The sequence below is a fragment of the Rattus rattus genome, chromosome 13 (assembly GCF_011064425.1).
Source record: "Rattus rattus isolate New Zealand chromosome 13, Rrattus_CSIRO_v1, whole genome shotgun sequence".
NCBI lineage: Eukaryota > Metazoa > Chordata > Mammalia > Rodentia > Muridae > Rattus > Rattus rattus.
The window spans coordinates 6,735,001-6,761,449 of record NC_046166.1 but is presented as its reverse complement, the minus strand read 5'-3'; the positions used below and the strand labels follow the sequence as shown (position 1 = coordinate 6,761,449).

The 26,449-nt window shown below is 39.8% G+C and overlaps 1 protein-coding gene across 28 annotated transcripts in view; it reads right to left on the bottom strand.

Moving 5' to 3' along the window:
- Window positions 1-26,449, bottom strand: part of Pbrm1 (polybromo 1) — a 99,104-nt gene that overhangs the window by 57,199 nt on the left and 15,456 nt on the right. For 17 of the 28 annotated variants that reach the window (XM_032918695.1, XM_032918708.1, XM_032918698.1 and 14 more), the window contains 10 exons: window positions 24,468-24,584; window positions 20,389-20,457; window positions 18,559-18,657; window positions 14,654-14,739; window positions 13,931-14,026; window positions 12,921-13,012; window positions 9,291-9,504; window positions 7,173-7,314; window positions 5,856-5,953; window positions 3,750-3,794 (listed from right to left, as the gene is read on the bottom strand). In XM_032918695.1, the coding sequence (XP_032774586.1) occupies window positions 3,750-3,794; window positions 5,856-5,953; window positions 7,173-7,314; window positions 9,291-9,504; window positions 12,921-13,012; window positions 13,931-14,026; window positions 14,654-14,739; window positions 18,559-18,657; window positions 20,389-20,457; window positions 24,468-24,584 (1,058 nt within the window). The remainder of the gene's footprint in view (window positions 1-3,749; window positions 3,795-5,855; window positions 5,954-7,172; window positions 7,315-9,290; window positions 9,505-12,920; window positions 13,013-13,930; window positions 14,027-14,653; window positions 14,740-18,558; window positions 18,658-20,388; window positions 20,458-24,467; window positions 24,585-26,449) is intronic. The other 11 variants (XM_032918702.1, XM_032918703.1, XM_032918713.1 and 8 more) reach the window with 3 other exon arrangements.

Genomic DNA, 26,449 nt, shown 5'->3' with positions numbered 1-26,449 from the left:
TTGTTGAGAAAACCAGTTCAGAGAGGCTAAAATTCAAGGAAAATGGATCAATAAATCATTGAAAGAGTTTATCTTCCAGTTTGACTTCTGGACAATTTTTTTTTTATGTCTTCAGGATACTGATAAATTCTAGCTAGACTACCCAGCAGTCTCCAAGTAGTCAGAATGTAAAAAAATGAAATAACTTAAGATTTAGTTTCTAGTCTATAAAAACAGGCTAAGAACCTATAACATAGTACACAGAGGTAAATATTTTTAGTTGTTTTCTACCTTATAAAGGAAAGAAGTTCATTCTTTATATGACTATATTATCACTCTCCTTCTGGGTCAGGAGACATTGCCTCAATTTAAGGCATGCTCTTAAAAAATGAGAAACAGAAGCAAGGCATAGTAGTGCATTGTAATTCTAACACTTAGGAGGTGGAACCAAGAGGATTAGGGTTTCAAGGTCATCTTTGGATCCATAGCAAGTTTAGGCAAGCTTGGGCTACATGAGATGGGGTTAGGGCTGGAGAAAAGGGAAAGAGGGGAGGGGACGGAAAGCTCGTGTATGCATCTGTGTATTTGTGCAGTGTGTGTTAAAATGAAAACCCAGACACCCTTAAGTCTCAGAAATGTCCATCTAACATGGTAGAGTTCATGACACACTGAAGTGGCCTAAATAGGAAAGAAAAAGAAAAGAACTTATGGTTCCCAGGATTGGGCTGACTTTCATTACAGCGTCTTCACTCTGACTCCCCTTCTCCACTGTGGCCCTAGGACCATTCTGCCAATGTCTTCTTCAGTTCTTTCGTATCGTGCATCAAGTAAACAGTTGTTAACCTGAGATGGCTCATCCATTGGACAGTAGTTCCTCTAAAGGAACAATAAGGAACGATGATGAGGAAAGGTGCTCGTGACTTCTAGGTCTGCAGCTAATGGTTACTATTAATAAGGAATAGTCCAAAACACACTGGGGTGAGACGACTGTAACTCTCAGAGGCTGAGAAGAAATTTTGGAACTTGAATCAAAAGTCACAGAAGTCATACTTAAAACCAAGTCAGAGATGGCTTGTTTAGAAGTCATCATATGTAGAACTTGGCTTTAGAAGATCCAAGAATTCAGTTTTGAAATGCTGGGCTTAAGAGCACTTGTTAGTTAATACAGAGAAAATCAGTTCTTCATTCCAGAAGGTCTAAGAAGCAGAACCCTTCCATCAAGATCCAGACCCGAACCAGATTAACCTCATTCTCTTCGAGGACTCAGTGGAGACTTTTCTGTATGAAGCTACACTCTTATTTGGGACTGCATCTGTGGCAGGTGTCTTTTGTGTCACGTAAAGGAATAGCAAATGGCCCATTCTCAATGCCAATAACCCTAGCACTTGGCAGCTATGAACGAACGGGTCATATCTGAAGACTGAATCTTCCTGTACACAAGCCGTTCTAATCTAGTAGCTGCACTTCTCTTTCTCTACTTACATAATAAATAACATACAATTGGTCTACAGCCTCAGAGGCTGTGGTGCTTTGTATATGCTTGACCCAGGGAGTGGCACTATTAGAAGGTGTGGCCCTGCTGGCCTGGGTGCAGCCTTGTTGGAATGGCACACCTGTAATACCCTAATCCTAGCTGCCTAGAAGTTGGTCTTCTCCAGTTTGCCTTCAGAACAAGGTACAAAACTCTCAGCTCCTCAGTGTCTGCCTGGACACCGCCATGCTCTCACCTTGATGATAATGGACTGAACCTCTGAACCTCTGAGCCAGCCCCAATTAAATGCTGTCCTTATGTTATAGTCTCTGTTTACAGCAGTAAAACCGTAAGAAAGAGGTAAACAAAGCTATCACTAGGGTCACACATGGCCTTCCTTGAACAAATCCAGTTTTATTTCACTTTCAGTTTTCTAAAGCCTTACACACTGCCTTTAAGATTGAGAACCACTGGTTCAGAACTTCAGAGCGAGCTTTCCGTGTGTGTATTAACTTTAGCGGCTGCTATGTTCACTGCTTTCCAATATGTACAGTGAGCCTCATCACACAGATGACTTCCGAAAGCTTCACCTTCTTTATGGGTGAGATAAATCCTCTATTATAAACGTGTAAAAGACACTGCAGCTCTCCCTACCCCAAATTTCCGGTCATTTTCTTTTTTATTATCTTTGTTTGCATTCAAGGATACCCATGGGAGTTACAGGACCTCTACAGCTCTCTGATGTAGGTTCTATAATCAAACTTGGGTCCTACAGAATACCATCAAGTGCTTTTAGCCACTGAAGTCAGCTCTCTAGTTCCCCTTCTGTGTATCTGTGATGTCACGTGGCTATTAACTAGTAATATTTGAGTAACTTCCATTCTTGAAAACATACATAAGAACAGGTTCTGCACTTTTTAACCAGTATAAACATTCTTTGAGAATCAGTACACTACAACATATTAAAGCAAACTCACCTTGTTTCCTCCAAGATAAGGTCTCTTAAAAGAGCCTGCTGAGAGTCTCAGAACTCCCTGTCCCAGCACTGCCAGGATTGTACACATCTGTTCCTACCAGGTCTAACTAAAATTCTTGCTATTTTTTTGTTAAAACCTCATGGTATGCAGCTTAGGCTAGACTCAGAAGTCTCCTGCCACTGCTTCTCACATGATGAGATTACAAGTATAAGCCCCAATACCCAATTAAAATACATCTTAAGTGATTCAAAATCAAGACTATTTATTATTGTGTACTTAAAGGGATTCCAAGCCAAATCAAATACATTACTGTAATAAAGATAATTTTAGAGGTGACTGGATATCAAAGGTCCTGTACTATGAGTATCAGGAGAGTAGAACAAACTTCCGACACATGAAGATCAGATTAAAAAATAAATGAGTATCTTTTCTACTTGATATAATGATTATGAGTAAGAAAGGCCATTGTTCTGAATCCTTCATCTTTTTAAAAAACAAACTACACTCTCATAGTAGAACCCAGATTAGCTTCAAGTCAGTAGTGACCTCCCTCCTGTGCCTCCTGGATGCTGTGGTCATGGGACTGAGCTGCTGTACTGATGGATGGATGCTTCTAACTCTAGACTCAGGCGATCTGATGTCCTCTTCCGACCTCTGTTGGTACCACATGCACATGGTGCAGACATGCATGTGGGCAGAACACCCATACGCATAAAATAAAATTACATCTTAAAAAACCCCACTATACAATTATCATTCAGCATTGTAACATGGTAACTCATAGGTTGTACTGAAATTCTTAAGTAACATACAAAAGATGCCTTAAAGAAACAGATGGTTTAAGAAGTAAGATGTAGACGGGGCCAGAAACTAAGAAAGTTACAAGAAGTGCTAGCCCAGCACAATGCACAAGGGCCTACAGGCACCGACTGTCTGGACTGCCGATGCTGACGCTAACCTCTCCACTACTCCAGTCAGAAAGACTCTTGAGATGCTGTCAGCACCCAGCAGCCCATGTCACTGGCAATGCCAGCCTCCGCTTTTTGATAAAGATGCATAGCCACAATGATAAATGAGGGTGCCATTTGCCCCTGGAAAGGAAAGTCAGCAACAAATGAAGGTTGTACTGAACACATGGAGGTGGATTTTGACACAGTAACTAGACTTCTGAGCTGTATTATTCTCTCTACTCATAAAATAAACTGGCACCCCAAACACTTGTTTAACATGCATAAGGTTTTTCTTTTTATACTGTCAGTACTGACCATGTCACAGAATTACAATATTAAAAGTATGTTTATGCATAAAAAAAATCTGCACACCTGGATAGCCTCCTGAGACCCAACATCTCACTGTCATGAGTATTCCTGGGAAAGCAGAAACAAACAGTACATGTGAAGAGAAGTAAAACAAGCAACATTGAAGGGTCATGCATAAGCCAAATATGACTGAGAAAAGAGGATTATTTGGTCCAGAAAGATAAAAGATCATACACTTGAAATATCTCAACACAGGAACTGAAAGCAGATTTTTGGGTTGAGGGTAGGCAGAAAGGATGAATTCCCAGAAGGAAGAGAATATATACCTGCAATCCATTTTCTTAAAGAATTTGCAGTATTTAAAAAAAAAAAAAAAAAAGCAAAAACAGAATCACATATATTATGTGGGAGTAGAGTGCTATTTGGAAAACCTGGTTCTGACATCTTCGACCAAGCTCAGGTTTGCTTGTCTTCTCCAGAGACCCACGGTTAACCTTTGTTAAAAGATGCACCATTTTCTTACTGACCGACAGGAGCTTAGTCTCTGTCTTTTAATATCTACACATGCTTTCAACCCAATCCTGGTCCACTTGCTGCTGTTTTGATAAGATAATTTATGGTTCTGCTACTTTTTCACTTTATTAATATGAACCATTTCCTAGGAGTCCTATTCCTAAGACTTTTACCTGAAATAGGATTTAATAATTTTAATAACATATAGCTTAGTCTTCTTTTTCTAAGAGGTTGAAAGGCAACAACTTCATCTACTGGGAACAGCCCATAAACTGCAGGCCACAGCGATATGCAACGTCCAAGTACCTAGCGTGGGCCGCCGCTTCCTAACACTCATCCGCTGCTGGGTACCAACTGCACCGTCACTTTTGCCTCTATTACCTTCTTGTGCCTGAGAAGTTTCTATCTTTGATTGGTGACTGATCTGGAAAACACAGGTGATGTTGAAGAGAATTATATAATTACACTCAAAGATGTTCTTGAGCTGATGTCTCTGATCTGGTCACACCTTTCCTCCGTTGTCCCTGGTATAACAAGGAATTAAGGACTTGGAAGGATGAAACCCACAGGCTAGTCATGGCGGAGACCGGCAGCTCAGGGTGCATCAACCAATTCAGCGAATACCACACAGCTCTGCAGTTATTTTTGAAGTTAAAAACTGTTTCCCGGGGTTAGGGATTTAGCTCAGTGGTAGAGCGCTTGCCTAGCAAGCGCAAGGCCCTGGGTTCGGTCCCCAGCTCCGAAAAAAAGAAAAAAAAAAACCAAACAAACAAAAAAAAAAACTGTTTCCCAACTGCAGTTTGAGAGGGAAAGACAGGGCAGCTTTTCCCCTGAATCACAATTTCAAAGCCTTCTGGCTCTTTGAATGCAAATACAGAAATATGTCAAAAAATGAATTAACTTCTTCATTCACTTCTGTCAGTCCTACTATCAATGATAAACTTATTCCTTGTTCAAGGGATCCTCCCAGACTGACTGCTGCTACAAAGAATGTAAAACAGTTAATCTTCAGTGAGAATACGATGTTCCATAATGCTCAGGCCAAAGAAATTCCAAGAGATGGTCGTGCATGGTTTCTTATTAAGAGCCTAGCTTTAGAATCTCACAGTGAGGTTTTCCTCCTTTAAACCAGCGAGGGAAAGAAAAGGATTAGGGAAGTTGAGAGGATGGTTAGAAAGAAGGAAAAAAAATCCAAATAATCAACCTGACATTGCATTGCCTATAAGCAGTTATGATCTGGCAGTCTCAACACCGGTAAGGACGTTACAGAGGACAAGCGAGGACCGGAGCTGGGCTGGTTTCACTGCAGCATCAGCACTGAGTCCTTACCTTTCTTAATCGCTATTCCATTTCTGCGACTCACTACGAAACAACTATCTAAGATTTAAATGGAACTTTCAAATGCCACCTTAAAAAAGAAACCTGGATAGTAAAAACCCAGCTACATGCTATTTTTCTGTCATCTAAAAGCAAGATGGTTCTTAAAAAAAGAAAACACCATCTATACAACTTACAAATGTATTGGAAAAGACATACTATCAAATATTTAAAGCTTTTTAAAAGAATTCATACTTCATAGCTTACATTTTTTTCTGAATTTATCTAAAATAAAATAAATAGGAATGAGCTGGCTGCAGATGTGAGAAGAACGTGTACCTTTTCCTTTTGGCACTACCAGTATCAGAAGTGGCTGAGGAGATCATGCTGTCTCCATCCTCAATGTCATCTCTCCTGGCAAGCTCTTTCTTCTTGGCCTGAAATAAAGCAGAGGCCAGGAGTGAGCCTCGTCCTGTCAGGCATTCCTATGACTGTCTGAGTGTTAGGGAGCCAGGCATAACACACTCATCCACAGGTACAACCTCATGTAGGATACAAACTCAACAGTCTTTAAATAATCTAACTTAACAGCCTGCATGACAGAAAAGTAGGCAAAATTAGACTAAAAAATAAAAAAGTAAAAATAAATCAATGCTAGCTATGATGATTGTCAATGGCATGGTACAGTTATAAGCTCTGAGATAAGCTGTAGGGTTGGCTTGCCCTGCAGGCCATGCTTCAGTTAAGCTAACTTGGAGGGGACTTCTTTTGCTTTTTATTGGATACTTTTTTATTTACATTTTCAATGTTATCCCCTTTCCTGGTTTCCCAGCCTGGCTGTCTTAGAACTCGCCTAATAGACCAGGCTGCCCTTGAAATTAGAAATCTGCCTGCCTCTGCCTCCTGGGATTAAACGCATGTGATCCACTCAGCTTTTCTGGTTTCTAAGACAGGTTTTTTTTTCTTCCTGAACAGCCCTGGCTGTTCTATAACTAACTCTATAGGCCGGCCTCTGAACTCAGGACTGCCTATCTCTGCGTCCTGAGTGCTGGGATTAAAGGCATGATGCAGCACCATCTGGCTACCGTTTTGTCCTAAAAATCCCTGACCCAGTAGCATCTCTGGCTCTCCAAGGTATTCTGTGAGAGATCTGACAAAGTCTTGGATAACACAATGCTCAATTAGCTTTCAGATGTTCTTTTGTCAAAGCCAGCTCGCCCCCCCTCCCCCCGTGTGTACATGTGAGAGAGACAGAGAGAGAGACAGAGAGAGAAGAAAAGAGAAGAGAAGAGACGAGACGAAACGAGACGAGAAGAGAAAGTAGTGGTTACAGAGTTTTGTTATACAGTGCAGCCTTGTTGGAAAACCAGGGTTCTTTGGCCTCTTCCTCCTCCTAAGTGCTGGGACCACTACAGACAGCACAATTACCATCTGGAATTGAAGGGTAACTTCCTGAGAATCCCGAAACTGGCTCTCCCACAGGGACAAATCCTTGCTTTCTCTGCCTCAATACTTATGGTATTTAAGATAGTATTTATCCTCTACAGGGCTCTGACAAGTCTAAAAAGCATTCAGCAGTACTTTAGTACAAAGAGTGAGTGAATAGTGAATATCCCGGGGTGTAGAGGAGACATTCTCAGTGACACAGCAGCGCACCTGCATGACCTGCTGCAGCTTCAGGACTCTCTTGTAGATGGCTGAATTGGGAACGTTGTAGCGCTTGGCATTTTCAAACATTAAATTCAGATCGCACTCCAGATGATCTAAGGTTTCGTATTCTTGGTTCTTCAGCTTTGTTCTGTGAAAGACAAATAAATGATTTTAAGTTCTTATAAAAATTATCAACTATTCTTCCTGAAAGTCCAAATTAAAAAACAAACAAACCAACCAAAATCTCGAGCACAACAAATATTTTTTGAGCCACATGTAATAGGATTTCACGTTCACAAGTAAGGTCTAAAACAGTATTATATTTAAATAATATCACAGTTTATCTGAAAATCCAAATAAATTACAGGCCTTAGCAGTCAACTATGAAAACAAATATACTAGGAAAACTTGCAGTGAAAAAACGCTGAGAAACAAAATTTAAGAGAGATTTTAGATGATGTCACTAATCACTGTGAAGCACTGATCTCTGAACATTAGGAGTCCATTCCAGCTCACACCAGTTACAATGCTAAGTCCTACAAGGGTTCAGAATAACTTATCTGCCTCTGGAGTAGACACGCGAACAGTGAAGGTGGCTCCCACACTGGAGCCCTCCGTGGGAAGATCGGTCAGTGTCTACTAACTACGGTCTTCTGGCGCAGTCACTTATAAAGAAGTAGCACAGGGCGTTGAGGATGCAAACAGTTTAGACTGTTACTAACCCCACTAACCTCTCGGATAGGCTCCATGCTCTCTGCACGAAGCAGTCTCTGCTGGCTCTAACGCTGTATGAATCTGAACATGAACGTCTGCATCTTTGACTAAAGTACCTATGTGCTAATCATCAAAATAAAAAAAATGTACTAAGAACGACAGCAGGTGAAAAACCAGCTTCACCAAGTGAGTGTGGAGATCTCAAACATCTTCTTAGAATGGTGTTGTCCGATCTGCATGTAAAGGTTCACTTTAAGCTGAAGTGGTACTCAGACTCTGTGCAGTGCTTAAGGGAATCTAACCAGTGAGGAGCACTACAGGACGTACCCAGAACAGGGAGGTACAGACTCGGCTCTCAGTGCCAGCTCAGACGCCTAACACCAGACTGCCTAACATGCTTTGGACTCACTCCCGCCATCCAAAAGGTGAAGACAGCAATACCTGGTAAGAATGCCCACTAGGAACAGAAAGTTCGGGCTGGCAGGGTGAGTCGGGGCAGAAGCTTATCCCAGCTTGATAACCCGAATTAAAGCCCAGACCCAAAAGTGCAAGAGCTGACTCCCCGAGGTCGGCCTCAGACCCTTACACAGGTTATGGTTAAGTATGCGGCTGCCTTCTACAACTGCATGTACACATCAGCAACTTGTTCTGTATCCACAGATATTTACTATACTAGTGTCATTCAATGGCAGTGTGGTGCTGGATAGGGTTCAGGGAGGGAGGTGGAGAAATGAGGCCACATGGAGATGACAAACCCTAGTACAATGGAGAGAGGCATGAGGAGCTACACTGGCTAATTTCTCTGACTTTTCTTTTCTTTTCTTTAGGTGGGGCTGGAGACTGAACCCAAAGGCACGCTAAATGAACACTCAACAACTCACACAACCCCAGTCTTCTCCTCTATGCTGTTTGGGACAGCATCTACCTCCCTTCCCTGTGCTAACAAATATTACTAAGACCTGCTAGATCACACAGCCAGCCACTAACATCAGATGAAATTTAAAATCAAGTTCCTTACTTGTAATCATCACATTTCAAGAGCACATCTCACGAGTGACTTACCACATAGTAAGCACGTTAGCCTTTATTTCTGCATCACTTTAGTAAGGCAAGTAAACTGATTTTCTGTATGCTGATCAGGAGGGCTTTGACACCAGCCATGATTATACTACAAGACTGTTTTTAAAAAGGCTAACTAAGTAAGTATATATCACTGAATGAGAGTATAACCATGAAGGGCTTTTTGTTTGTTTTACTTTACTCAGTTATAAGGCAGATAGTTAAATACTGAGGAAAAGAACACTCTATACCAGTTCGTGCCCTATCTATTTCCGGAAGCTATGGGTATGTGCAGCCTCACCTACAAGATGACAGACACATCTAGACCAAGTAACGTAGAAACAGCCTTACCTGATCTGTTGAAGTGATATGGGCATTTTAATTTGCTGATAATAATCTGGGTATTTTTTCTTTGAAGGCAAATGGAAAAAAGGTTCGGCTATGAGCTGCCCCTGGTTATTCCGACAGCTCCTCACTGTGTCGTAAAGCTGATGGAAAGGGTTTGAAACATCCATAAAGGAAGTAATGCTCTCTGCTTCAGACTCCCCTTCTTCATAACGCGCAGCTAAGAAGACAAAACCAGGGGAACAAAGAAAAAATAATCAACATTGAATTTTAATAATTCTTAAAAAGATTTATGTATATGAGTGCCTCCATATATGTATGGGTGCCTGGTGCCTGGTTGTGAGCTGCCTTATGGGTGGCTGGAAATAGAACCTGGGTCATCTACAAAAATAGTAAGTGCTTTTAAACACTAAGCCATCTCTCTAGTCCAGAACCAACACTTTAAAGCTCTGTTTTTCTTTGTTTGCTATAAATGGGTCCTACACTGTGGCCCAAGCTAATCTGTAACTCTCAGAAATCATCCTGCTTTAGTTTTTTGGGTGCTGGAATCACATGCAAGCTCTGTGATGCTCAGCTTAAAACAATTTTTGCTTATTTAGTTAGTTAGGCTTTTCTTGAATAATGGATTCACTGTATAGACCTGGTTGGCTTCCAACTTACAGGAAAGTACCTTCTAAAATGATTTTAGAAGATCTCTAATTTTCCTTAAAGACGATGCTAAACATGATTAGAGGAGATACTAGAGAGACGGCTCAATGAAGAATGCTTGCTGCTGCTCCTGTTTCCCAGCACTGACACTGGGCGATAACCTTCATTACAGCTCCAGAGCATCTGATTTCTGGTCTCCTTCGTGTATATAGCAATACACTCACTATACACATTAAAAAAAAAAACACTAAAAGATATTTAGTATAATTGCATATAGTAGAAAAATATCTAGAAATATTAAATTCAAAAGTTACACTCTGTTAAAAGACTGAAAAATAGTTTACTTTTAAAATGTGTTTTCTTCAGGTTTCCTGCTATGTTTAGCCAAAAGGAACAGTAGTTAATCAGAGATCTCAGAACGAAAACAAAAGCATGAGGCTCATTGCTACGGTTAGGATCTGTAATCACGCCCCACCCAAAAGACCCATGTGTTAAAAAGTGTGGGTTAGTGGGAGTCCTGGATGGGGTTGGAGACGGCGATGCTCTGAAGGAGGAAATGAGCCCTGCCTCTGTTGTCATCTCATTTCCCCAACTCTGGGTAAAAGGCTTGGCTCTACCACAGCCCCTAGTATGTGTAAGAAATACTGCCTTGCCACAAGACTAGGAGAAACAGGCCAACTGATCATAGACTACAACTTCCAAAAGTGAGCTAAACCAAAACATTTATAATTTTATTGTTCTGTTAGAAAAATAGAAGACCAACATATTCACCACAGTACAAATTTAGATTAGGTTGAGACTCTCAGACATAATTCAGCCTTTGCCCCATTCATCTATAACATCAGAGGAACGACTCCTTAGTGAGGAAATGTTCAGGTCATAAAAATACCAGAACACAGTGATCTTTATAGACATATAAAACCTATGTTGCTCATTTCTCTAAAGATTTACTTGTACACACATTACACACACATTACACACACACACACACACACACACACACACACACACACACACACAGCGCGTGCAGGTGTCTTAAGAGTCTAGAAAATTGTTTCTTTTAAAGCTGAGGTTCGTCTTAACTTCCTGATCCTTCTGCTTCTACTTCCAGAATGCTCGCATTATATGACCCACCACAGCCGGTTTTATGAGGTGCTGGGGACCAAAACCAGGGTTGTATACATATATGGCAAGTGCTCTTACTAACTGAGCTGCATGCCTGCTCCCCAGTAAGGTTTTTAAATTTTATCTTTTCTTTATTAGTTGGTATCTTTCTTATATTATCAGAAAGATACAGTGTATAATTCTGAGACATTCAAATTTACTGAAATTGATTTCAACTCAGTAGATAAAAGTCAATTTTGATAAATGTGAACTTGGGAGAAATACATATTTTCTAAGTGCAGAATACATATATAAATATTATATATATATAAAGCCTGCTATGGTAAGTTGTGTAAGAAGCACTAGAACATATTAATGTTCCAATCCACAGAACCTGTGACTATTACCTATGTCATAAAAAGAACTTTGCAAATGTTATTAACAATCTTGACTTGAGAAGATGAAAGTGGATTAAGTAGGCACTTAAAATAAGGAAGCGGGGGGGTTGGGGATTTAGCTCAGTGGTAGAGTGCTTGCCTAGGAAGCATAAGGCCCTGGGTTCGGTCCCCAGCTCGAAAAAAAAAAAGAACCAAAAAAAAAAAAAAAAAAAAAAAAAAAAGGAAGCGGGGCTGGAGATGGCTCAGTGGTTAAGAGCTCTTCTAGAGGTCCTGAGTTCAGTTCTGAGCCACCATGTGGTGGCTCACAACCATCTGTAATGGGATCTGATGCTCTCTTCTGGTGTGTCTGAAGACAGTGACAGTGTGCTCATATATGTAAAATAAATAAATCTAAAACAGAAAAAAGACAAAGAAAAAAGGAAAAAAATATTAACTACCAAGGCCCTAATCTGAACTTGAAAGAAAGGACCATGAGCCAAGGGCTGCAGGTAGCCTGCAGAAGCAGAGAATCGAGGAATTGGTTCTCCTATACCTAACTGGCCTACTCATCACCTTGACTTTTGATACCTGAGCTCCACAACTACAAGAAAATGAGTTTATGTTGCTGTAAGTCAGTAAAATTGTGGTAACTTGCTTCAAGGCTAGGAAACAAAGTAACACAAAGAAGGCTGTACAAGGGCTGGGCATGTCGCACGGCGCTGGGGCTCTGCCTAGGATGAATGACGCCTGGCTCCAATGCCTAGTGTGCTGCTAGCACCATAGCAAGTGACTCAACAGCTACCATCTGCTTACTCAGGGACTGTGAGAGGGGCCCTTTAACTTCCGAACACAGTATCTGCAAGTTCCCCACAAAGATCCATCTGGTATTTCTGTTGTTGTTGTTGTTGCTGTTTTACATACTCCAAGCTCCTCTGTTAAACCGTCCCAAGGAAACAAACCTTTATCACTATGACACAACACTTTCATTTGTCAATATCTGTACTTTAGAGTTCACTTTATCAGAAATCAATACAGCTACAGTTACTCTTTACTCTTTGGTGATTCATTTCTTTTTGGTTATTATTTGCCTGATATATTTTCTTTAAAAGATAAAAGTTACTTTTAATTTCGTGTGCGTGCTTTGCCCACACCTAAGTCCAGCATACGCATGCAGTGCTCATGGAAGCCATAGAGGGTGCCAGGTCTCTTGGAACTCGAATTACAAAGGGTTGTTAGGTGCCATGTGGATGGTGGGAACTGAACCCATATTGTGGTCGAGCCATCTGTCTAGCCTCTTACCTGATATATATCTTTATCTACTCTTTTATGGTCACATTTCCTGTTTATTTATCCAATTATGTTCATTAGCACAAAGCAATTTGCCTTTGACAATTTTACTTACCCAAGATTGCAACAAAAATAACATTTCTTAAAAAACTAACCAACTCCAAGACCAAAGTCTGTCAATTTCCCTTAGCCAGAAGGACCACAATGTGAAAATGCCTACCAGCTAAAGCAGCATCCTCTTCACTCTCTGAGCCATACTGAAGTGCCATGGTAATTGCTGACAAGCGACCCCCTTGGACTGCTCTTTTATTACTACAAGGAAAAATAAGCAATCAGAAGACAGAATGATATGAACTGCATACCTTAATAAAATAGGAACAGTTAAAATGTGCTAATACTTTTTCAGGAAAAATAATTCCTGTTACCTGCCTCCTTAATTTATAATATTCCTCACAGTCTTAGCAAAGAAAAGTGAGATTTTTGTTCTTCCCAACAAAGAACAGTTGAGGCTGAAGAGAGGCCCAGCAGCTGAGAACGCTGGCTGCCCATGCAGAGAACCCGAGTGAGCTTCCTAGCACCCAAGGCAGCTCACAGGTATCTGTAACTGCAGTGCCAGTAAATCTGACCTCCTCTGGCCTCCACAGGCACTGTGTTCACATGGTGCACAGACACGAGTGCAGGGAAAACATTCCTAGACACAAAGTCAAACTGTACGAAAGAGAAAATGGTGGCAGAGATGGAGCAGACTACTCCAGTCTGTTTTTCACTTAAATGAGGCACATTACTCCACATTTTACGGAGAGTAAGGATTTCATCATTCTCTTCTAAAACACTCGTATTTTACAGTAACAAGTTCTATTATGAATACAATATTTATTTAGTATAAACCAGTATTTAATACCACATCTTCTTTTAACATTAAACACTACTTAATAATGCTTAAGTGTTATCTGTGAGGTGAGGAAAGGTCTACCATAGAACCTTGACTTACTTATGGTTACTTCTGTGAAAAGATCTTGCCTTGAACTCACAATCTTCCTGCCTCAGTTCGCCAAGTGCTAGAATTATGGGTATGTGTCACTATGCCCAACTCTGGCCTCAGTCTTTCTAAGTAAAGTACTTGACATGTCTTCCTTAAACCCTAAAGGTGCTGCTTTAAGAAAGCCGTCCAGCTAGCAAGCCTATTGTCCTGAGCATGAATCAGCTCTTAGACTACACTCTTACTCTCACCGGTAACACTTGCTAGTGGGGTTTCTTTCTTCATCAAGGCTGCTTTTATTGTGCGAAGGACCTGTCAGCCTGGCTACAGCCAAATTTGATGCAGTCCTATCCAAAGATAAAATAAAAAAATAAAATAAAATAAAAAAACCCTCATAGACTGAATAACAATCAGAATGCTGGGCAAAAAAACCCAAAAAAAACAAAAAAAACAACTATTTTCTGCTAAGAGAAGTAATAAAATATTTCTGAGCATGTATTATTATACAGCAAGTTCTGTGTCAAAATCTGGGGACACTAAAGAAGAACAGGACTAGTTGTCATCAGCTATGTTCACTACAAAATCAGAAGACACCGTATTGAAACAAACATGAGAGCTGGGAAAAGCTTTGAAAGCAGTCCATGTTCCTAATTCATTTAAGAGGAAATGGAATCCCAGAACTAAGAACTGTTCAAAGACAGTCCTAATGGAGGAAAAGCCAGAATCAGACTTGAGATCTTCTGACTCAATGTCCTATTGCAAACATAAATACACAGTGTTATATCTAACATACAATACATATGTCATCATCTTTTCAAATAACTTTCTTCAGCTATAATGAAGCAGCTAAAAGCTCTTTTGCTGTTTTCAGAATCACACATTAGCTGTAAATTAATCTTACTATCTACCGTATTAACTTTACTAGCTAAAGGTTCAGCAAATAGGCACAAGGATCGTAGATATCTTAAACTTACCTTATTCGAAGACTTGATTTAGTCATTTCATGATGTTCAATTTCTGCCTTTTTCATATAAAATATTTTTTTAATCGAATTGGCATCCTAGCAAGATAAAATTACTTTGCTTAGAAAAAGACTCAGAAGATAGCTCAGTAGTAGAGACACTTTTCACCAAGTCTGATGACCTGAGTTCAATCACTAAAATCTATATGGTGGGAAGAGACATTGTCCTCTTACCTCCATATATTTAGGTCTATACACACCCAAAATAAATAATAAATAAACGGGGTTGGGGATTTAGCTCAGTGGTAGAGCGCTTGCCTAGCAAGCGCAAGGCCCTGGGTTCGGTCCCCAGCTCAAAAAAAAAAAAAAAAAAAAAAAATAAATAAACAAGCAAACAAACACGCAAAGTGGTGCAGGAAAAAAGAGTGAACAATATCCTGTCTCATGCTGGCTTTCGTGTAATTCTTTCATTTGAGCAGATTTCTACTCATTAGCCATAAACCTGAATCCCTAAATACCTTCCCAGAAACCTCCAAATTATCTTCAAAAGTTATTGCTAATTAAGTCCAAGTTTACGAGGCTCCTGGTTCTTTTATAATTTGGCAATTATAAGGGGCACACTAGATTTAATGTCAAAATATAATGAATTCTATTTGTATAAAATTATCTAAAATGCAAACAAAGATTTAATTCTTTAATTTAAAAAAATGCACACATATGTACTTGCTTAAATTAATAGCAACTTAGCACATTAGATCTAAAGTTTTCTTTGCTTTAAGACTTAGTTCAGGTTGACTGTTGAGAAGCACAGACCCATGTTCTCGGGGGCTTACTCTCCTTTTTCTAAGCATGTATCTTTATAATAATCCCCATAATATTAAAACCTTATTCTCAATAAACTCCAACTCTGCTTCATAAAAAATGAATAAATAAAAACAACTTAGTTAAGGGAAAAGAATTTGAATTAAAAAATTCTTAATTAAATCAACAAACAGTACTACATATCACTAAAATGTCTCTTCACAAACTAAGATTTTACGGACTTCCTAATTCATTCCTGATTCTCACTCAATCTCCCTCCTTTCCCTCCCTCCCCGGCCTCCTCAGGTTTTATCTATATAGCTCTGATTCTCTAGAGAGCACAGAACTCTCTATGTAGACCAAACTGGCTGTGAAGTCACAGATCCCTCTGCTCGTGCCTTTGGAGCGCTGCAGTTAAAGGTGTGCACTACTATACTCAACTTCATTCCAATTTCTTTAAAAAAAAAAACTGCAGAAAAGTGACCTGATAGGTAACTGGTAAACACGGCTCACTACTCTCCTGACTGAGAAATCGAGCGCTACAAGATCATACTAACCAAGAGATCCAGATTTTCATGTTTACCTCAGAGATACCCATGAAGGGCAGGAGATGGCCTGGCAGTTAAGAGCACTGGGTGTGCTTCCAATGAACCTGGGTTTCACTCCCAGCACCCATGGGGCAGTCCATAGCTCTCCGTACGTATCTGAATGTTCCACAGATTCCAATGTCCTCTCTGGACTCCCCAGGCATGTGCATGGTAGGCACATGGTGTAAATACACAGGCAAAACACACAAATAAGATAAAATAATAAAAAGAAACAATGTTATAGATACTACCTCCCTCACACTGCACACGTAGGAGCCTACAGTGGGGACTCCTGTGAACCTGCCCAGGCCACGGGGGACATACATTCTGAGAAGCCACTGAGTACCTGAAAGACGTAACGTTAAAGAAGCAATGTGTGCCATCCCAGCAGTCTGACGGCAGAGCCAGAGGGTATGCCCAGGACAGACACTGGGGACACGAGATGAATGACCTCCCAACTGTGCTGACTTGTGTTACACACGCTTAAAATAAGAGGGCAGTGCTGAACTAAGGGCCTGGATGCAGAGTCTGTAGTCACTGAACAAAGCCAGGTGAACGAGGCGCCCCATCTATGTTGCTGGATTTACAGAGAATGTCTGTGGTGGACCAGCCCACGCCTGAGTTTCCCCTGCCACATTGAGATGATCCTCACTAGAGAGAACCAAACTATCCCTAAGCAGAGGAGGCTGCACAGAAGAAAAAAGATATTCCAGACAAAATTAAAACATGGCACAGGAGGAAGTTCAGCATCAAATAAGTGTAAATAAAGTTTATATTAAGTACTGACATCAATTTTCAGTAGTTTGGCCTGCATTCAGAAAATTTAATGATTTTACTAGCAAAAGACTTCCCGAGTACCCTTTCCTCAAGTCTCAATGATTACTTAAAGACATTTCTACAATCAACTAGTCATTATTAGACCAGAAAGTTCCTAAGGGACAACTGCACAGCAATCTGCTATTTTATATTATGTGCATCTCAAAGGATGTTTTTGCATTTACTACATATAAGGAGTAAATACTTACAGAAAACTAAATGCTTAAATGAGCAGAAGACAATAAAGAATACAGGAATAAACCTGTGTATCTATGGTTAATTGATTTTCAATAAGAATGCCAACACAGGGCTGGAGAGATGGCTCAGTGGTTAAGAGCACTGACTGCTCTTCCAGAGGTCCTGAGTTCAAGTCCCAGCAACCACATGGTGGCTCACAACCATCTGTAACGAGATCTGATGCCCTCTTCTGGTGTGTCTGAAGATAGTGACAGTGTACTCATCATATATAAAATGAATAAATAAAATCTTTAAAAAAAAAAAAGAATGCCAACACAATTCAATGAAGAAATCATAACTTCTAAAATGTGTTGGGATAACAACCCATGTAAAACAATGTATTTGGATGACTACTTAATATATACAAAAACTAATTTAACTTAGATTCAAGATCTAAATGTAAGACCTAAATCTATAAAATTCTTAGAAGAAAATAGAGGTAGAAATATTTCTGACCTTGGATTAGGTAATAAATTTTTTTTGTTATAACAGCTAAAAAAAATAAGCAAACAAAGAAAAGAGTAGGCAATCTAGAGTTCTTCAAAATTAATAATGTCAAAATAAATTACTGTGAAGTAAAAAGACAAGAGAATGGGGAGAATGTATTTTAAAATCAACTGCTAAGAATATGATATCCACAATATAAAATTATTAAAATGAAAATGAAAAGAGAAGTAACCTAATTTAAAAATGGGCAAAGGATTAGAATAGACATCTCATCAAAGAGGACAATATCATACAGAGATAGCTACTATGTACATAAAAAGATGTTCAACGTTATTAACTATTCAAGAAAAGCAGATCAAAACTATAACACACCGTGACACTCCTAGAATGGCTGTAATGAAAACAAAACTGAAGAGCAGGTGTTTGGTGACTAGAAAGACAAACTGCAGTATGTGAAGACTGCTGGTGGGGATGTGAAATGGTACGGTTATTCTGGAAGATTCTGCCCATTCCTCAGTAAGATAAATACATAATGTATGCCGAAGCAATTATATACCTAAGTATGTACTCAGGTAATAGGAACATGTATGTCAACAAAAGACCTTATATATGTGAAGGTTCCTAACAACATGTTCATAAGAGCTAAAAATGGAAACAATTAAAATGTGTAACAACTGATTTAAAAAACCCATGGTGCCATTCATAAGATACACTATTAATGAGAGGAAAAAAGAAGACGAAGTACACAAATTTTAAGTCAGTATGCTACACAAATCCATGTTATAATATGATGCCATTTATATGAAGTTTCCATAAGAGACAAATCTGTAGAGACAGAGAAGTAGACACGTGTTGTCTAGGGTTGGGAGTTGCAGGGAAATGAAAAGTGACCGGTTAATGGCTACACAGCTCTGTGAGTACTAAACCATCAAGTTCTGTATTCTAACGATGGAACTTAAGGTTATAATGAACACTGGCCGGAAGCTACTTCCCTTGCTCACTGATGAAGACAGCAACAACAGAAACTCACCTTGAATACTTGAGACCCAGGCTCGTTGTATGTTTTGGCATTTTTTGCGAGAAGATCTATATCTTTGGCCATTGCATGTATACTTTTGTAGCTTCCGTTCTACAGTAAACAACAAAATAGAGCAATTCTTCTTAGTGAGAGCTAATCAATGGAACCTTTAAAGAAAGACTGAGCATTTCTAAGTTGTCATTATAGTCCAAGATATCACTGGGATGTACACTTGTGTACAACACCTAAAGTTATTTTCCTTTTTACTTATTATTACTAGTACTTATTTACAAGTTTATTTTATTTCAAGTCAAAAAACAGAATCTGGTATTTTTTTCATAAAAACAACTTACGATTTTTAAAAAAATCAAGTAAGGTAAGTTTTATTTAGCCAAACAATAAGTACTACATGGGTATTCACTCATTAAAGTTGATTTAACAGTGTAAAGTGCACTTTATTTACAAGACCACCGAGGTAAAGTACAAAATCAGTTCTACCATGTGCCTGAGCTATTACACATTAAAGCTCATTCACTCCAAAATACTGCAAGGATACTCATACAGTTGCTTCAAATTTACAAAAGAAAGGTACACATACACCAGCTAAAAAGTACAAATGACTAATGACTCATACTCAGAAATAAACAGGGTACGTTCTAAGGAACGGAGAAATAAGATTAAGTGCAGTGGAGAATGAGAAGAGAAGCACACACACACTTATACACATACATATATAACATATATATGTACACACACAGAGAGAGAGAGAGAGAGAGAGAGAGAGAGAGAGAGAGAGAGAGAGAGAGAGGGAGAGAACGAGAACACACAGACAAGGAAAAGACAAGTGAGGCAGAACTGGGACAGCCAGGCGAAGACTAGCTGGTGGGCAAGCCAGTATCTGACATCATCTTATTTGGTAGATGGTTGCTTTGCCAACACTTTAGCTGCAAGGCAAAGGAAAATAGCCATGGGCCAGCTACTTCACAATTTAGATCTCAGAGGATAAAAGTCAAGGATGCCAGGATTTGTCTCTACTTCTGTGAAGGAGGAGTCTAGCAGCAGGCTGGAAAGCTACCCTGGTTAACACAACAGTAGAAATGGCAGTATTACCACAGAGATGACTGTGCATAACCTCAAGTGTTTCACTACAACTCTTAGTTCTGCCTGTTTTGCAGGGAGTCCTTAGAAAGAAAGGAAACGGGGCTGGAGAGATGGCTCAGCGGTTAAGAGCACTGACTGCTCTTCCAGAGGTCCTGAGTTCAATTCCCAGCAACCACATGGTGGCTCACAACCATCTGTAAAGAGATCCAATGCCCTCTTCTGGTGTATCTGAAGACAGCTACAATGTACTTATATATAATAAATGAATAAATTTAAAAAAAAAAAAAAAAAGAAAGAAAGAAAGAAAGGAAACACACGGACCAGGTGAAGAGCACAGAGACAAGGACCTGTGTCCATGAACCTTACATCCACCTTCCTAAGCAGGTGAAGAGCACAGAGACAAGGACCTGTGTCCATGAACCTTACATTCACCTTCCTAAGCAGCACTTACTCTAAGATGTCCTACAGCGACTTAGAAGTGGTTATCGTCACTGCGCCTATCACAATCAGAAATGTCTAGAACTGGTCCCACTTATGTAGCTATTTATTTATTCATTAATTTTTTTGGCAAGAGATTGAATTGGACCTAGGACTTTGAACTTAAGCTACACTATCCTACAACACAATAAAAAGACTACAACTAGAAGAAAAGAATTATCTACTATTTTACTTCTAAAAACTAAGAAAGTACACAGGTCAGTCTGCTCTGCAGTGCATGATTACAGACGTCCACCTTCATACCTGTATCCTCTGAGCAATGGTCTTGAGATCTATAGGCTCCTTAATTATTGCATAATAGTCTGGATATTGCTGGAAGACAAAAGCAGGCGTGCTCAGTTAGAAGTCAGTCAGTTCTTCAACCAGCAAACGGAGAAATTCCATGAAATCCACTGCTAAGGCATATTACAATGTTCAAAGCAAAAAGAATGTGGTTTTTCTTTTCTTTTTCAGGGAAAAGAAGAGACACGGTCTCATTATGCAATTCAGGCTAGCTTTAAACTTTCAAAAAGTGTATTCATTTTAAATCCCAATATTAGCACCCGCATCCCAGTACCCTCTCACACATATTCTCAATCCCCTCCCTTCTCCTCTGAGAAGAGGGAGCCCCCTTTGGGTATCTCCCCACTCCTGCACATCAAGCCGCTGCAGGATTACACTTGCAGATGCATCCTCTCCCACTGAGGCCAGACAAGGTGGCCCAGTTAGGGGAACGGAATTCACAGGCAGACAGTGGGGTTCACGGACAGCCCCTGTTCCAGTTGTTGGGGGACCCACATGAAGATCAAAACACACATATGCTACATAAGTGTGTGTGTTGGGAGGGTCGTTGGGAGGAGCTCTGTTCAGCTCTTCGGTTAGTGGTACAGCCTCTGGGAACATCCAGGTGAGTTAACTGTTTAGCCTCAAACTGTTAAAATTCTTCTGCCTCAGCTCCCCTCTTGGCTGAATTTTTAGGAACACACCACTTGACACAGTTCTTTAGGTCAGGGTGAACCAAAGCTTTTCATATTTGGAACCCAACACCGGCATCTACAAAATTCATATTTGACAAGCATGAGATTTGAATTTGCAAACACACACACACACCCCTTGTAATATTGTAAAAACATTTACACTTTTGAGTTAGAACACAGGAGGGACACATCTGTGGAATTCATCTAATCTGAGCTCATCGCAAGAAACAGACACGGGGGAATGCCCTTGCAGCTTTCATGATGCCCCTCACGACTCTTAGGCTCTCTTACAAATTCTATTTCTTAAAGTAAATAACTGAAGTTGACCAAAAACTCAAAGTGGCTTTGTTCACTTTTAAAATTTTCTAACATTTTAAAATTAAAACATTACTATATCATTTGCTTCTTCCTTTCTTCCTTCTAACCCTTTCCATGAACCCCCCCACCCTGCTTTGCTCTCTTAAATTTATGGCCCCTATTTCTACAATTGTTACACGTGTGAGTATGAGAGTGTGTGAGTGCATGTGTGTATTCCTAAATACAGAAATGCAACCTGCTCAGTCCACATGTGACTTGTAGGTGTCAGGACTTGGTACTGGGTAACCGATTTGGGGGTTCTTCCCTGGGAAAGGCTATTTCTCCTGCTCTCCAAATTTCTTAGTTGCCTTAGTTCTTTGACTAAGGTTGAGGACCTATGGGGTTTTCCCTCGACGTTAGCATGTTCACTAATGATGTCCTTGTCCATGCCTTCTTCAGGCAGCAGTGTTGGTGAAACTCCTGACATTCTCTAAGACACAATCTCACAGTAAACGTCTGTTCCTCTTGCTCTTAAAGTCTTTGCCTTCAACTCTGATGCCTAAGCAACCTTTGTTCTTGTAGACACAGAATGAAAATAAAGCTAGGATCCACGCCGCAGTGCTAAGTCCACGCATGGCCAGAGCTCCCCATCAGTTGGCTGCCTCTACTACTTCATCTTACTTTATGAGACGGAAGCTCACATTAAACCTGCCACTTGCCGATTTGTCCAGACTGGGTGAATGAACAGCAAGCCTAAGATCCTCTTCCCTTCCTTAGCTCAGTGCTGGGAATACAGGAGTACAACCACACATGGCTGGTTTTACGGGTGCGGAAATCCCACCTCCGCTCCTCTGTAAGTCAAATACTTTACTGACTGAGCCATCTTCCCAAAAGTTGAGGTATTCCCTTCAGACGGCAGAAGCTGAGCGCTCAGCAGGCTGTCTCTCCCTCCTACAGAAGCCACCTGCCGCTGCCCGTGTCTGTGATTGGCTACTCTCTCGTAAGATGAGTCACATCGACTACTTCTCCCTCGGACTTGCTATTTCCCTAATATTTACTCAGGATCCATCATGCTGCACATGTATCATGATGTCCTTCTTTTTAAAGTGAAATAATGTCTGACTTGGTTTGTGCAAATATTTATTCATCCATTCATCTACCAAAGCATATCTGAGCTGCTTCCTAGAATAATTTTTCAATGATAAAGTATGCATCTAAAAATAAAGTTTGTATAAACATGAAGAAACTCTGTTCAAGAGATGAGATGAGAGGAATATGCATAAATTCTTTAGTTCTCCTTTTTTTCTGGTGATGGAAAGGACAAATTGAGTATTCTTCCATCCAAAGAGAGAAGAGATTTTCTAGATAAGTGAGACCTTTTTAAGGCCTAATATGGCTTCAGAGATGAGAGGATTAATAGGGATACAAGTATGATTTCATTATATCTTCTCACACTGCAGAGTCTACGACCTTAGCATTCTTTTAGTTCTTTTTAAGTATACTTTAAGAGGAACTCTTATGAAGTACTCTTCAGTACTTAATCCATAGTGCCTGGTAATTTCTATTAAAAATTTTTAAGGCTTTTTTTCCCCTCATGTGTATGAGTGTTTTGCCTGTATGTGTATCTGTATCACACATATGTAGTGCCTGAAAAGCCAGAAGAGGGCACTGAATTCACTAGAACTGGAGTTCCAGATAGCTGTGAGCCATGTTTGGATGATGGGATTCAAACCCAGGTTCTCTAGGAGCAGTCAGTGCCTCTTTACTACTGAGCCATCTCTCCAGCCCCATCATTTATTTCTCTATCGCTATCATTTTCTTTTCCTTGAGTTTTCAAAGGACAGGGATCCATGTTGTCTTGAATGTTATAAATACCTGAGGACTGATCAAGGAGTGGCATGCAGGTGTTCCCGGAAGTCAGCTCTCGCTGCAGTGACAGCTCAGCAGTCAAAAGCGCCAATGGCTTTTGCAAAGTACCTATTTCAGTTCCCACACGACAGCTCGTGCACAGCTCATGGCAATGCCAGGTCTAAGGGAGCTGACGCCTCCTCTGACTTCTACAGGCGCTGCACTCAAGTGACCAAACCCACACACACAGTAACCTTAAAACGCACTTGAACAAATCAGGTTAGTGATCTGTCACTAAAGCTGTACTCCCACTCTGGCTCCTCTTCTAAAGGTACTCAAAAGTCGCCAAAAATCAGAGACAGAGATAGAATAGTGTTTCCACAGGGCAAAAGGGGAGGGGGAGGGGGACCTGATTGTGAATGGTAGGATGTTTTAATTGTAAAGATTTAAAAAAAAAAAAAAATCTGAGAAGATGATCATGACAGTTGTACAATAATGAGAATGTCATAGAACTGTTCATTTAAAAATGGTTAGGATCATGGTCAAGAGAATCTGTAACTCCAGTACTCAAAGGCAGAAGCAGAAGAATTTGGTTTTGGCCAGCTTAGATTATACAGTAAGACCCTATCTCAAAATACCAAAAGTAAGTAACATTTAGTATAAATAAATAAAGTCAAAATAGTGTAAGTACAGTACACAGTACACAGTACACAGTAACAAAAACAAAAGCAGTCTATGAGTTTGGGACCAACTGAGGCACCATAGCCACAGACACTACCCTGACCTCACGTGCACACAGACATACAAAATTAGAAACCTTTTTTTAAAAGCCAACCTTTGGGGATTGGACAGATGGCTCAGCAGTAAAGAGCACCTGCTCTCTTGCAGAGAACCAAGAATGTGATCTCTAACTCCAGCTTAGGAGCTGTAACTTCCTCTCCTAACTTCCACAGGCACCAGGTCCTCATGTGGCACACATACATACACACATACATACACACATACATACACACAAACAGGCAAACACACGCATATTTAAAAAGCCACCTTCTAATCAAGTGAAATAAGACTATGTCCTTCGTGCTTTCTGCTGAGGCCATCAAGAGTATCACTTGGCTACCTCTAACACTGTCCCTTTAATCTTACTTATAACTAATAAAATTCTTAAAAGTATTTAAAATTAGGTATTTTAATTCATTTGTCCTTGAGCATATCACTTACCACTTTGGAAGGCAGTTTCTGAAAAAGTTCACTGATGAGCCGTCCTGATGGATTTGTGGCTACAACTATGGCTTCGAGAAGCTGTTCCAGGATCTCCTTCAGGTAACCTGGAGAAGACTAGCAGGCAAAGAGGCGAAGAAAGAAAAACAAATCCATAAATAAGTGCCAAGTATTAAATAGTTTTTAAGATTACAGAGTTAATTCAAAAGAGCAACTACTTTGCAGTATTTATATAAGTTCAAGTTTCAGGAGTACCTTGCTTGTTAACTGAGAACTACATGAAATTAGTGAAGCTCCTGTAATATTTCTATAATTAAGCCTCTTAGAAAAGGTCCTAAATGAATCTAAATTTTGTAATAAATATTATAAAAGTACCATATTGTAAATGTAGAAGTCTATATCCTTTTGGGATCTGAGCTACTGAGCCATATATAAATACCTATGTATATAAATGTGTACAAACACACACAAACACTTCGCTATTTCAGTTCTTCACAGCTCTTCATAGCTCTTCAAGTAAAAACTAAATGGAGATTAAGTACATTCATATACAACACTTCTGTGCTTCACTCCTAGCAACTTGAGTTTAGTCTCAGCTAGTTAAATCACTGTTCCAATACATGAAATTATGTGCCCCAAACAGTACTTGATCAGAGAAGGTCCAAGACTGCAGCAAATTTCTACAGTGAGCAACAGGATTGTCTCAACCCAAAACTTATAGTAAACAGTACTGTTCAAATTCAACTCATAATTTTATGCAAAGAGATTAAGATGAATGGTTATTTAGGACTTAAATTATACACGCACTGGTATTTTTAATATAGTCTCAAGCTTTAAAGTCCATGCTTCTTTCTTTCCAACCCAGCCCCACTACTCCAGAAACATTTTGCAGGTGACATTAAGAATTAGGATGCATGGGGTTGGGGATTTAGCTCAGTGGTAGAGCGCTTGCCTAGCAAAGCAAGGCCCTGGGTTCGGGTCCCCAGCTCCAAAAAAGAACAAAAAAAAAAAAAAAAAAAAAAAAAAAGAATTAGGATGCATGAATACATTTATTCCAGGAATTGAGAAACTAATGGGAAAATCATTCTTGATTTAAAAGTTTCAAGATTAGATATTTAGCTCAGTTTGTAGCGTGTCTGCCTAAAATATAAGAAGCCCTGAGTTGGATCCCATGAACCCCATACGCTGGACTTGCCATAGTTTGGAGGTAGTGGAAGCAGGGCAAGATATGATAATAGGAGGCTGAGATGATCAAATATATAAATCAATGCTAATACAAGTCAGGCTGTGATGGTTTGTATATGTTTGGCCCAAGGTGGGACACTATTAAGAAGTGTAACCTTTTTGGAATAGGTGTGTCACTGTGGGCATGGGCTTTAATACCCTAGTCAGTATTCTTCTAGCAGCCTTCAAATGAAGATGTAGAACTCTCAGCTCCTCCTGCACCATGCCTGCCTGGACGCTGCATGATCCTGCCTTGATGATACTGGACTGAACCTCTGAACCTATAAGCCAGCCCCAATTAAATGTTGTCCTTATAAGAGTTGTGTTGGTCATGGTGTCTGTTCACGGCAGTAAAACCCTAAGACACAGGCTAAGAAGAATATAATTTAAAACATATGATAATGTATCCTAGAGGGTTTTTACAAACTATCTTTGAAAAATCATACATACATAGACGTAAAATAAAGTCAAATAATCTATACTTTTTTAAATTCATTTTTTAAAATTTATTTTTATTTTACATTGGTGTTTTCTGCCTGCAAATATGTTTATGTGACAGTATCAGATCTTGGCGTTACTGACAGGCGTAGCCCACCATGTGGGTGCAGGGAACGGATTCTGGGACTTCTGGCAGCAGTCAGTGCTCTTAACCTCTTAGTCATCTCTCTAGTCCCCAAATAATCTATATTCTAACTAAAATTTTGTAGCAAAGCAAAATAAAATATAAAATTTTATCTTAAATAAAAACTAGGAGCTTG